The sequence below is a fragment of the Lissotriton vulgaris genome, chromosome 5 (assembly GCF_964263255.1).
Source record: "Lissotriton vulgaris chromosome 5, aLisVul1.2, whole genome shotgun sequence".
In the NCBI taxonomy this organism is placed as follows: Eukaryota; Metazoa; Chordata; class Amphibia; order Caudata; family Salamandridae; genus Lissotriton; species Lissotriton vulgaris.
In genome coordinates, this window is record NC_141693.1 from 684,894,756 (window position 1) to 684,908,232 (window position 13,477).

The 13,477-nt window shown below is 44.7% G+C and overlaps 1 protein-coding gene across 1 annotated transcript in view; it reads left to right on the top strand.

Moving 5' to 3' along the window:
- The window catches only part of CDH23 (cadherin related 23), a 2,828,172-nt gene that overhangs the window by 1,454,044 nt on the left and 1,360,651 nt on the right, over nucleotides 1-13,477 (top strand). Inside the window, exon 17 of the mRNA XM_086919477.1 lies at nucleotides 1,257-1,384. Coding sequence (XP_086775603.1) covers nucleotides 1,257-1,384 — 128 coding nt within the window. The remainder of the gene's footprint in view (nucleotides 1-1,256; nucleotides 1,385-13,477) is intronic.

A 13,477-nucleotide genomic window follows, 5' to 3' on the forward strand; every position in this document is an offset into this window, starting at 1 on the left:
CTTCAGAGTGCATATCTTCTGTTTGATTTAGGGTCAGTGCCACAACGATCAACTACATTTGTGACATTGATCCAGTGTACCATCTGGCTACTGAACCTGTTATAGTTGTCATTAAGTCAGTGGCAAAGTGAGCAAGTGATCCAATGTCACCTGTATGCAATTGAACCAAAGCCTACCAGCCATATAGACCTATTGCCTTCTCAGTGTTATTGCCATATATATCTCTTTAATGGAAATGCAATTGCGACTAGCGGAACCCAAGCAACCTGTGGGGAAATGAGCCAGTGCCATCCCTATCACAAGGGTGATGTGGTGGCAAATACCATATTGATTAACTGATCCCATTTCACCTGTGTGATTTGAACTGATGTGGCACTGACCATCTAATCCTACTTCGTCAGTGTTATATAATTGCACCATTTCCACTATTTCACCTATGTTATACCGCAGTGGAGAATGATATATGGTTGATGCAATTGTGACCCACTGACCTGTGAAGAATCTTAAACCAAGCATCTGAGGGGAGACTTTGCAAATAATCTGACAGTCATTATTGCTGCCACCAGGTGCCATTGTATACTATTGGCCATTAATATAGTGAATCAACATTAATATGAGAAATATCAGATGGAAGGGAAGAGTGCACTATCTGTAGTAAACCTTCTGAGGTGAACTTGTAAAGTGTATACATTTTTGTAATTCGGAGTAATTTCTCAATGGTAAATTTTGGGTAATTCAGATTGTAGACACAAATTTGGCATAATGTTTTTCTATACGTTACCAAGTCGATGTATCTAAGATAACTGAAGAAGAGCAAACAGAGCAGAGAAATGAGAAAATTAGTCATGTCGGATGAGCACATGTACAATTTCAAAGGAAGAGGAGGATCTGAGCACTGAATCATTTTGGCGATATTGAGAGGTCCTAGAACAATCAATCTTCTTCTAGGAATTGAGAGGGAGTTTGACCACGTGAATCTTTCAACACTAAGTAGAGTCTGCCCCGATGTCTATATTGTGCTGGTAGCGAACGATGCACCTATTACACCATTGAATAATACTTTGGAAGCAGTAGAGGTTTGTAATCAAAAGTATAGAAAACAAAATAAATTCAGCACTTCTTTAGGTGTTTTAGATTTTCAAACTATGAAGGCATATAGGTTTTGTAAATTATCTTTAAAATTCTGTTTGCTACAGTGCAGAAGTAGACATCAAATGAACAGCCTGGTCAACATAAAGTGCATTTCTCTATTTCAGTGATAAGCGTGACGCGACCCCTGGATTATGAGCTCGTCGCAAATGGTGTGATTTACCTGACAGTGATGGCAATGGATGCAGGCATCCCTCCTTTGAACAGTACAGTTCCTGTTAGCATTGAAGTGTTTGTGAGTATCCTACAATAAATACCTACTCCTTTTCTGTTAATGCAGAGAGTAGTCGTCAAAGTCTAAGCCATAAAGAAGTGGATGAGCCCAGGCTTTAAAAATTGTCTTTACATCACTGTTGCCTACATTGTACATAAGAAGAAATGTCTACATGAGGCTAGCTGTATCCATTTTTGTGTGTTTTTAGCAAGTTTAATTTGGTGTTCTTAGAAGGAGATGAAGATTCTCATTAGTGCCCATATTGTGCTGGATGGCCCACAATGAAGCATTTCCTCGATTAAACAAAATTCCTCTTGTATGCTATTACCTATACAACTAAAGATTGTTTGATCCAGGACAGGACAATAGGAGTGACCTCCTGATGCACGACGGTTAAATTGGTGCTAGATTAGCCCTTCACACGTGAGCGTTGCCAATTGCAAGTGAAAAGACTTGCCAAATGTGATTTTACTTAAAGTAGCAATAATACTCATACCTGACTCGGCACTACATAAAAAAACATAAATGCAAATTTCTACAGAGTGCAGCATCAGATGCACACCAATGGGTGTTTAACCTGGACACACAAACCCCACCAGAGTACTCGTGCTTGAAAAACGGTACTCACAAGGAGATGATGGACGGAACACTGAAACTTTTCAGACACTCACCCCCAGTCACAGATCTGGGTTGAATCCATCATCGTTCTATAGCTCACTTCTCCACCCCAATTCAGACATGGCCATATGCAAATCAGTCTGACCCTGTGCCTCATGGGAACAGTCCAGTCCGAACTGCCAAGCCATGTCTTTCCTGGACCGGAAACAAGCATTCTGGGACCGGTTTCAGGCTAACAGCCCTCATCAACCAGGCTAACATGAATCCAGTGGCAAAGTTAGCAAGGGACCCAGGTCTGGGCATACCCCACCAACTTAGGGCGAACAAAGCAAACACAAGTTTATGAAGGATGGAGCACTGAAAATTTTCAGACACTCACCCCCAGTCTCCGATCTGGGTTGAATCCATCATCGTTCTTTAGGTCACTTCGCCACCCCAGTTCAGACATGCCACTGGAGTCAACCTATCCTGGCTGATGAGGGCTGAAAGCCCGAAACCGGTCATAGGATGCTTTTATACTAGTCCAGGGAGGACCTGGCCTGGCAGTTCGGACTGGACTGTTCCCATTGGGTGCAGGGCCAAGACTGGTTTGCATATGGCAGGGTCAAAATAAGAATGGCATGGTGAGCAAAAAAACGACGGTTTTAGGCCCAGATCTCTCTACTGGGGTGAATGTATGACATTGTTCTGTATTCTGTCCATCAATAGTTCTTTTTGCATTTGTCACCCCGAGTGAGACGGGTATGCCCAGACGTGGGTCCCGTGCTCTCAATGCCACTGGAGTCAAGCTATCTTGGCTGATGAGGGCTTAAAACCCAAAACCAGTCCTAGGATGCTTGTTTCCAGTCAAGAGAGGACCTGGCCTGACAGTTTGGTCTGGACTGCTCCCATTGGACGCAGGGTCAAGACTGACTTGCATATGGCTGAGTCCCAAATGGAATGGCCTGGTGAACAAAAAAACAATAGTTTTAGGCCCAGATCTCTGTACTGAGGTGAATGTATGACATTCTTCTGCATTCTGTCTATCAATAGTTCTTTTTGAAAAACGGTACTAGCAAATGTTCAAGTCTGAGAAATACCTCTTTTTACTGCAAGCATTTTTGAAGAAAGACTTGCAACATTGTGCTTACCATTGTCTTTGGGCTTAAGTATTTCTTGACACACTGACATTTTATTTAGGTTTACTTTGAACCTCAAACACTCATGTCCTACAAAGGGCACATTAAGCAGCACATTGATTGAGGTGGATGTTAAAAAAAGAAAGTTTGGAAGAGAGGGTGGTGAATGAGGCATTACAGGACGATTAAAGAAGATGTGCATTTAAGCTAAAGGAATGAACCTATGGTGAACACAGGGGGGATTATAAGAGAAAGGATAGACTTCCAGTTGAAGGAATTCTAATGTTTGAGGCTTACTTTGAAGATATTCATGGAGGTGACAGATTTTATGGGGGTAACGGTATCAGTCTTCTCAGGGGTGTAATGTATCATGTGGTGTGGTGATAGTGGTGTAATGACGGAAAGGGAAGATCGGGGGTCTAAAGGGAGACGTCATGTGTACTGTAATGGGGAGGGGAAAAATCTTTTTACTTATTTGAACAAACTATAAGTGAATTTGTTTAGGTACTTGATGTAGACTGTGAACCTACCTGCTTGATGTTTGTAGGGGATGAGATTGCTATAGGAGATCATGGATAGGGAAAGGTTTAAAGGAGGACTGAGGAGAAGACTGAGTTATATTTAAAGTGGTGAAAATGCCACCAGTGGACCCAAGTACCATGGTGCTGCTCAGGGTAAATGCTTCAAGGACTGAGTTGTTAATCAGAAGGAGGACTGCAGAGTGGAAGGTAAGGTGGAGGGTGCTGCATATATTGAACAGGAGGCACTAGTCATATAATGTGCAATGAGAGCCCCATTCCACTCTTGATAGGAACCCCACAATTTGAGCCCAGGGAAAAGAGAACTGGGTCCAGACAGAAAGAGATGTGAGATAATATTTTTTGGGGCAGCGGAAAGAGGCGGAGCTAAAGGTTCCTAGCTTTTTATGGTTCACCAATAGACAGCAGACATGTGTTGCTGGAATCTTCAATTATAACTTGTATTCGGATTCTAGCCTTCATGTTTAGTTACATTTAAAACATTTTAGACAGATGGGGCCTTTGGTATTGCAAGGGAATATTTTGTGCACACATTACCAGCAAGGTGGATGTGGCAGCGGGGGGCATTGAGTGATGTGAACATTGTCAACCTCTTTTGTGTTGCTGCCTAAGATAGAGTGAAACAGGGACACCGGACATAAAACATGAAAGCAAGAAACAACACAGTGACAAAACATAGGGGAAAGACTATATATATATTGCAACTCCTGCCTAAAGTTCATTTTCAGACTGGTGGCATGCTTAATGGTGGGGAAGTGCGTTGCTGCCAGAGCATTGTATGTGTGATAATTCTATGTGGAAGCGTGTTGGTGTCACTTATGAGTGGGAAGAGTGGTATTTTTTTCTTGCCTGGGGCGCAGAACCCAACAGTGTGTAAGAGGAGTAGGCGTGAGAGACAGACATAGGCATTATAACCAGTTGGTGCTTATAATTGAACCTACAGGTCTCCCATACCCCAAATTATTATAGCATGTTGAACAATTCGAACAAACACAACATATTTGTTGCATGCAGTTGCATACATTGTGAGAGATGTGCGGCAATGATGGATACATAGATTTCCCAAAAAGTATTAAATAATGGGAAACAAACTATATGCCTTAGTAACATATTTAAAGTCATACATACATTTATTTTGTATTTCTTGGAAGAAGATTGGTTCAGAATCCACTGGCTGGCCATCTTTACAATACCTACATATTACATAACCCCTCATCTTGTAAACTCACCAAATTGACCTCCAAATTTTTGCAGATAACACCCGATCTACCATAGCAAGTGCTCCAACAAATGGAAAACTGCTTTAATGAATCCTTCGGATGTGTTGTGAAGTAGGGTACTCTTCCAGATATGGGGTACAGTGGTATCAAGAACATGGATTTAGGGCTGGGACTTTCTGAACCCCTGTCTCGGAAAATGATAGGTGTCTCAGTTTACAATTCTGCATTGGAATCAATCAGAAACTCAGAATACCAAGCTATTCAATTCTTGCAAAAGAGAAGGCTGGCTCTATGTAAAGTCTCAGCAGAGTGGAAAGGCACTTGCCGAACCGAAGGCCAAAGACACTCAACCACAACCCCTGAAACTCACACAGCTCTTGATGGTTGGTACTCTTTGGACTGAAAATAAATAGAGCGCCAGCCTGAACTTGTATATCTTCTGCACACACACAGTAGAGAATATTGGCGAGGGAAAACAGAGGTGAAGCTTTAAAATCTTTAGCTTTTCCGGCACAATTGTTCAGAATACATTCATACTGACATGGTGCAAACATTCTAGAAGCGCTGTATAGGTCTGTGTTGTAGGAAGGTAGTATCTGCTTCCTATTGTTACCCCCACTTTTTGCTGATGTCACACCGTTTTTGGCCTAGTCTGACTGGGGTCCTGCTATGCAGGACCCCAGCCTATCTGCTTTCTCCCTTAAATTGACATGCATGTACTTTAGGTACACTCCAGATTGGATTCTGGGGTACCCTTATCAGTCCTTAGTATATGGTACACCATGTACCTAGGGCATAGGTACCCCAGAGGCCTCCCATGTGCTAAAGCATGTATTGTGCCACCCCTGAGAGGCCATCCAAATTGACACGACCAGCCTGCTATAGCAGACTGTGTAAGCTGATGCTTGCACCACTTACTTAAGATATAGGTTCACTATATCTATTTAAATCACTACACTTAAATACATATCAGTCGCCCTTATGGCAGGCCTTAACAGTCCAGAATGCAGGGTGCTGGGTTTTACGTGAGAGGGTGCCCCTGCATGAGCAGAGCCACTCTGCAGACTTCGGAGACCATTCTCCGGGGTTGTCTGTGATGCAGCTAGACATATATGTTTAAGTGCATTATAACATTGTGGTAAATGCTAACTTTGAAACGGCTGCTTAGAAACATGTTGTGTTTGGTGTCATCCCTCCAATCCAGTAACTGGCATGGAAGGTATGATTCCACCCTTCTAGAGGGACATATGCGAGTCAACGGTATACCCGGTGCTAGCTTTCTCTACCTGGGCAGCACAAAATGGATACTGCCAGCCACAGACACAATCCTGCTCTCCTGCTGCGGAGCCAAGCTCGCACAGAGGAAGGCATGACAATAGGCATCCTGTCACCCAGACAGGATTTAGGGCCAGATGTAGGAGCCTTAATACCGGTCGGAAACAGCCGATTTCGACCGTTTCCGACCGGTATTTGGCTTTTGAGATGTAGGGGGCATCTAATTTACAGAATCGGTAAATTTACCGATTCGGTAAATATACAGAATCGGTAAAATACCGAATCGGTAAATTTACCGATTCTGTAAATCAATATGTAGGTGGCACTTCACAGAGTGCCACAGGCCCTTTAGGAGTCGGTATTTACCACCCAATCCTATTGGGTGGTAAAATGCCGAATTCAGGTGTGCATGCACATCTGTGCATGCACACCTGTGCCATGGGACACACAGACATGCCCTTAGGGCATGTATGGGTGCCACATGTCACACAAGCCTGTACTTGGGGTGCTAGAGGGTGTCAAAGTGACACCCCCTGCACCCTTGCAGGATTCGGTATTTACCGATTGGATAAATACCGAATCGGTATTTCCCATTGATTCCTATGGGCTTCAAGGCCCATAGGAATCAATGGGCAATACCGATTCAGTATTTACCGAATCGGTAAATACCGAAACTTACAGATTTGGTAATTGTGTTTTAAAAATTACCTACATCTGCCTCCTTCTAATTTACCGATTCATAAATACAGAATCAGTAAAATTCTGTATTTATGAATCGGTAAATTAGATTTACCTACATCTAGCCCCTTGTGAATTGGGGCTGGGTGGGTGCACTCTTAGAGTGCCAGAAAGTCTGCCCTGGGGGGAGATTAGGTGTCCCCGTGCATAGTCCAGCTCAAACCAGTTCTGGGAGCCATTTGCTCCTGCTCTGGGCAAAGGGCATGGGAGTAGCCACCCCTCTGTCCTGCCCCTCCCCGAAGAGGGTCCACAGAATCTTTCAAACCCCTTTCGAACCCCTTCCCATGGGTATAAAGTGGGCTATCTGGCTACAGGTCTTTAGATTTTACCTGGACAAGATTCTGCAAAGAAGAAACCAGGTTCTTTGACTGCCTGCAGGAGGCTGGATGACTGAAGACTCTCCCTTGGAGTAATGGAGTTACTCCCCTGCAAAAGCAGACACCTAAACGCATCTGACCAATTTGCTTCTCCAGAGCTCCTGAGGACTCCGAAGAATACAGCGACACAGGAGGTCAATTTCCAAAGGTCCCTGAGGTTGATCTGCCCTTTCATTGATTCTGAGACCAGTATCCCTTGTGGGGACCGTGCAACCAGAAACCCTGTGCACCGCGTACATTTGCAATTGCATATGCTAAGTGATGATGAGCCTGTGCTTTGGACTTCATGTAGTCCTGACCCCCGAGCAGTATTTCCACCAAAGATTTCTGGCCTCCACTCCACGAGTATCCTGTGAGCTGGTACTTTGCTAACTTGCTTGAGGTCTCCTCACGATCCCTGGTCCTTTGACCTGCGGTTCCTGGCGAAGGTCACCTTGCTAATTCTTGAGCTTACAAGGTTGCTCCAGATGTGTCCTGACTCTCCATTGCTTGGAGAGTCCCCTGGACCTTGCTGGTCCTCACTGTAACCTGTTTCCTCTGACCGCATGGGTTGCAGTTGATATGGCGTGTTGGTGCTCCAGCCGGACATCGACCCCTCAGCTCTCAACATCATTTGTGGGACAGCTCACCTCTAGACTTTGGTTGTACTCAACATCTCCTGGTCCCAGTAGCTGCATAGTCAAGCAACCCTTCTTCAATCCTCAAGCACTCGACATCGGTGGGCATTCGACTATCGAGCCCCAGGTCACCTGAAGTGACCCAGACTCTGTCCACTCTGCTTTCTGGTTCTTCCCACCTGGAATCCATGCTTGGATTCCACCGGACATTCTTTGCCCTCCTGGCAGCAGGACTACTTTGCAGTTCGCCATTGAAAACGACGGCGGTTTCCGACACCACTTGACCTCTTTTCTCCCGGCTCCTCTGAGATAGGTAACCTGGGTACTTCAGTACTCACTGATGGGTTGACCTTAGAACCTCCTAAGTTCTAAACGGTTTGCTCAAAGTCCTCTTAGAAGTGTTCTTAACTTTTAAATTTCCAACCGTGACTTTCCCATAGAGTTGTACTGAGCATGCGTCTGTGTTTCCTCACTGCACCCGTCCTCCGTGGGCTCCCTGTGTCACTCTGGGTGGTTCCTTGGGGTCACGGCGATTCTAGGTGCTCTAGGCCCTGCGTCTATTGAAGTCGTGGTTGTTATACCATTTTTTTTGTATGTGGTTCGATTTCCCCCCATGGAGCCTGCTGTGTATTTCGCTATTTACAAATGTTCTATTGATTTAGTATTGTGTGCTTTGTGCCCTAGTCTTGTGTATAGACTAGTAGAGAGTGTTATATTAATAAATACATATTTCTATATAAACACTGTGTGGTTCTCCTTTCATTTAATCATTTAGGAGGTGATATTCTGGTAAAACAAGCTGCTTTACATTCCTTTAAGATTAAGCCTGAAGGCTGCTCTCCATAGCTACCACTAGGATAGCTTTCAATAAGGTTATCTTTGACCTCAGACATCATAAGGGTTGTGTGGCCTGGTACAAGGTGCCCACTTTAACTAGTGGACAGCATTTAATAACCCACCTTCTCACATGTGTTCTTTGCAAATCCAGGTGGCAGGCATAAGATGGTCCTACTCTGTGGGAGAGATGATTCCAGCATAATCAAAATGTTTCCATGCAACACTAAAAATAAATGGAGGTATGACTACCTAACTCATGTTCATGGATCCCCACGTTAGGTGCATCCTGTGTTCAGGTCTGTTGTACCCCAGCCACCTTTATCTTATACTAAATGGCTCCTAGCACGAAACATGTCTACTATTATCTAGACATTGAACCTAATACCAGGAAGGGGCACATGACACACTTCTGGGTATGATAGGTCTATCTGCAATTTAGTTCAAATTTGGCCAAAAGGTGTTCTCCGCAAGCAAGCTGGGGAGAAGCAGTTAGTCATAGGCCATATTCAAAACAAACAGCTACTTTCCAAGTTGGATGCAGAACCCTTAACGGTTGCTTCGAAAACTTTCTTCTGACTGACTGACTACAATGATAACTTGTCATTTCTGACGTCCTACGCCCCGCAGCTTTAAACTCTTTGGAGTCATTACTAGTTAATGTTAGGGAAGCTATTCCATGTATTTATTCATATAACCTTTTTAAAAATAATGTTAAAGCAGTTTCATGCAGTGAAATTCAGGACTTGATAGTTTAAATTCATACTGTGAAATGTTTGCCTCTTAAATGTCACTTCACTGACTGAAGGCGCTGGTCTGGTTCTCCATGCCAGGAAGTGTGCTGCAGACCTCTGGCAATTCTAGTGCCAGGGTAGGAGGGTTAAGGGCAGATGGAAGGCAAAGACCCTTTGCTCTCAAGATGCCCAGTCAAATGCTGCCTTAAAGCTACCATCTCATGACTGCCCCGGGAGTGCCTGGCTTTGTCCTGCGGAGCCGGTGCTGAGAACGGGCTTCCTGCGGTGAAACGTTTATTTATTTATGCGTTTTTATATAGTGCAAACTTTACCCGAAGGAGTCAGAGGACTTTACGATAGAACCAGTTACATTACATAAGGAATTCAGAGTACATGGATTACATATAAGATACATGAGTCTAAACACAAAAGGAAAACGTTACAATAGTGTTATGAAAGATGTGCAATTTAAACTAAGAGTGTAGATATAATCTGGCAGTATTGACAGGAAGACCAACAAAAAGAGTCTGGGCTGTTCCTAGGGGGAGGCTAAGAAGGTCACTTGGGTGCAGGGGGCAGTGCTCATTGGAGAACTAACCCTGGATATCCATTGTGTTGGATATAATGGCCTCACACACCCTTGCGAGTGTCATGCTTCATCATAGACAATGCTCCTCGTTGGGTAGGCGGTGCAATTCCCAACGGGCAACACCTCAAAGAGGGGCTCTTTAGCGGAGATCTTTTTATCCAACTGCCTATGGGTGAAGTGTGGGTGAGGAGCCAGAACAGAGTAGAGGGTGTGAGTGGGGATAAAATGAGGCAAGAGGTACCGGAAGACAAATTTATTCTGGTGGTCCTCTGCCACAATTAAAATAAAGATTAGTCTGTACTCGCTGGAATTTAAGTTTCCAAGTGCGAGACAGTACTAAGGTGTGGAAAGTATGGTCAACATGTTTCTCGCTTAAAGGACATTGACATGCGATTCTTCAGGACCTAAAATAAAGCAGAACTACTGTCTACAAAAACTTGACCTACATAAGTGCAGGTTTACAAAAAGCACACAAATTGTACTACCTGTTTAACACCTGCTCTTGCCTAAATTGGGAGACAAACAAGCCCGTTTCCACAGGTAGGTGACAAAATACATTCCTTATATTGACCGTGCGCACATAGTGACATCGTGACATACTAGTGAAGGCGCAGCTAGTATGTGAGTAAAACCATAGTGGAAAATCCAAGTATGGGTGTCTTAAAAACAGTAAAAACATTTGCTAGCAGCAGCATTCATGCCTGGTAGGATATCTGAACATCTAGCAGGAGCAATTTATGAAAAAGACTCACCTAATAGTCAAAGTTAATAGGTGTCAACAGTGCCCAGTGGGTCTGACATCAGGGGAGAAGCCATTGTAACTAAGGCTGGGGAGAGGTATACAGGTGTTAGAATGCCTCAAAGATTGCGCCAAGATCGCGGATAAGTATAATATTAATTGAATAATGAAAGCAGCCTGCTTGACTGTATGCTGTAGACACATCGTGCGCGGTCTTAGAGAGCCTCAAAGAAGTCAGCGCAAGGAATATAAACATAACATCTAAGGGCCCCAGCCACTAGCCCTGTCCCCACTGACGCACTACATAGGGGGGAGCAAGCCAGACTGTAGTCAACATGTCCAAGGTGGGACAACCTTCCCAGTTGCCCCGGGGCACTGCACCAGGCATCAGGAAGGGGCAGCAGTCTGACTTCTTCACCGTGGGTTGGTTGAGCCCCGCATGCTGGGGGAAGGTAAATCACAGAGGAGCGCACCAATGGTCTCCCTACCTCCAATATGGCCACCATTCCCCGCACTGACAGGTCATGGTGTCCCAGAGAGTGGAGAGTCAGCAGCTGCCTGCCCCCCAGTTGTTCCTGGCTCAGGTTCATCCCCTTCCTGTAGGACGGGGACTCGTCTCTGCCACTGGGGGGGGGGGGAGGCAACAGGGAAAGCAGTGCCAGTGGCCGTCAGCAGATACTCAGCAGGCAATGGAGGTGGGGGTTGGTCGGCTTTCCCACTCTGTCTGGATTCAGGGGCACAAGAGAGGCAGCAGACCCCCGCAACTGCCTAGATTCCTGTTGCCCTGGGAGCAAGCAGGGTGGAACTGGAAGTTAGCACTGGTGGCACCCGCCTTATCGTTGGTATACAGTCATTGCCGTGAACTCCACCTCACTCGTTTTTGCCCTGCAGGATAGCTGGCGGCTGCCCATGGATCCCGAGGGACGGAGGCTCGAAGAGGGGGCCAACTCCCAGGGAACAATCCCTAAGGAGAACACCGGTCGGGGATTCCCCTAGCAGTCAGCCATCTTGCGTGTTCTGCTGGGGACAGTTTTCAGAGGCAGGCACGGCTGGTAGCAGGTGTAGCTGCAGGGCGGTGACATAGGGAGGGGGAGGGGCAGAGTGGGGGTAGTAATGTATGGATTACGGACTATAACAGGTAAGTAAACTTATAAATAAATAAAACGAATTTCGTTGTGTGCACTGCATCGCATTTGGTGATGCAGTGCACACAACGAAATTCATTTTATTTATTTATAAGTATACTTACCTGTTATAGTCCGTAATCCATACATTACAACCCCCCACTCTGCCCCTCCCCTCCCTACGTCACTGCCCTGCAGTTACACCTACTACCGGCCGTGCCTGTTCAGAGGTGCTATGTGGAATTGTTTGGGGCATTATGAATTTATGCTTTTTGCCAAACACATTTTACCCAGCCCTCAACAATCAACATTACGCAGTTGTGGCTTGGCGTTTTATCCCTGACAGCAAGCACGGTTTAATCATTTTACTTCACAGTGCTCATGAATGATGCAGTTTATTTACTGCACCTTCCTAGCGGTGATCAGTTCCTGGATAAGTAAAATATCAAAACCAGTGAACAGGATGATACCAGTGCTTAATTTGAGCCAGTGGTTTCCGGTGCTGGGCACGGCACTCACTTGGCAGCACCAGCACTCATGACAGCCAGCCACATGGTAGGCTGCTTGTCTGATTTAGAGTGAGTACAACAACAGTTTGTGTACTAATTCAATATACGTTAAAAATTATTCCCTGCTGCCAATGCAAATCTTATAGCTTTGGGGGCCTGGAATAGTCTGAAATGCCACACTTGTGGGAGTGTGATGGTTAGTAGCTGGTTTGGTACTATCATTTGTATCACTGGCGGGCCAATGGGTGGTGTAGGCTGCAGTGGCCTTCTTATGAAAGCCCTGGTTCTTACGTTTTTGCAAATTAAAGACTGGGTGATACACCCACTCATAATACCAGTGATGGAGACAAAAGCATGTCTTTGTGCAATGCTCAATTTGTGTCGGACCCTGGTTGCTGGTGGAGGCCACTGGCTCTCGTTTTTGGGTGCTGATTTTTCACCATCATACTATCACATTCAAAAATGTTTAATGGGATTTAGAAATGCATAGAACATACAAACAATAAATCACTGTGATAATAAATATTAAGATGTTAAAAAGCCCTAATGTAGTGATACAGTACAGTGATTTAGTAAAAATATTGACAAGAAGGCATCATATGAAAATACCTCAAATACTTAGTCAAAGAATTGCACTTTCTCATCATAAAATACAGTAAAAGCATATTAGTCAGGTTCATAGGCTAGATTTTCTAAAAGACATGGGGCCCGATGTAGGTAATCCCAGATTACTGATTCTTAAATACCGAATCATACCGATTCGGTATTTAAGAACAAGCAAATGGGATGTAGGTAATTTTACCGAAAAAATTACCGAATCTGTAAGTTTTGGTAATTACCGAATCTGTAAGTACCGATTCGGTAATTGCCATTCATTCCTATGGGCCTGGAGGCCCATAGGAATGAATGCCAATTACTGAATCGGTATTTACCGATTCGGTAACAGGGGAAAACATTGAAGGGCGGCAGGGTGTCACTTTGACACCCTGTTGCACCCCTCAATTGTGTATGGGTGCACATGTTGCAGACATACATGCCCTAAGGGCATGTATGTCTGCAACATGGCACTGTTGGAAAAGCAAA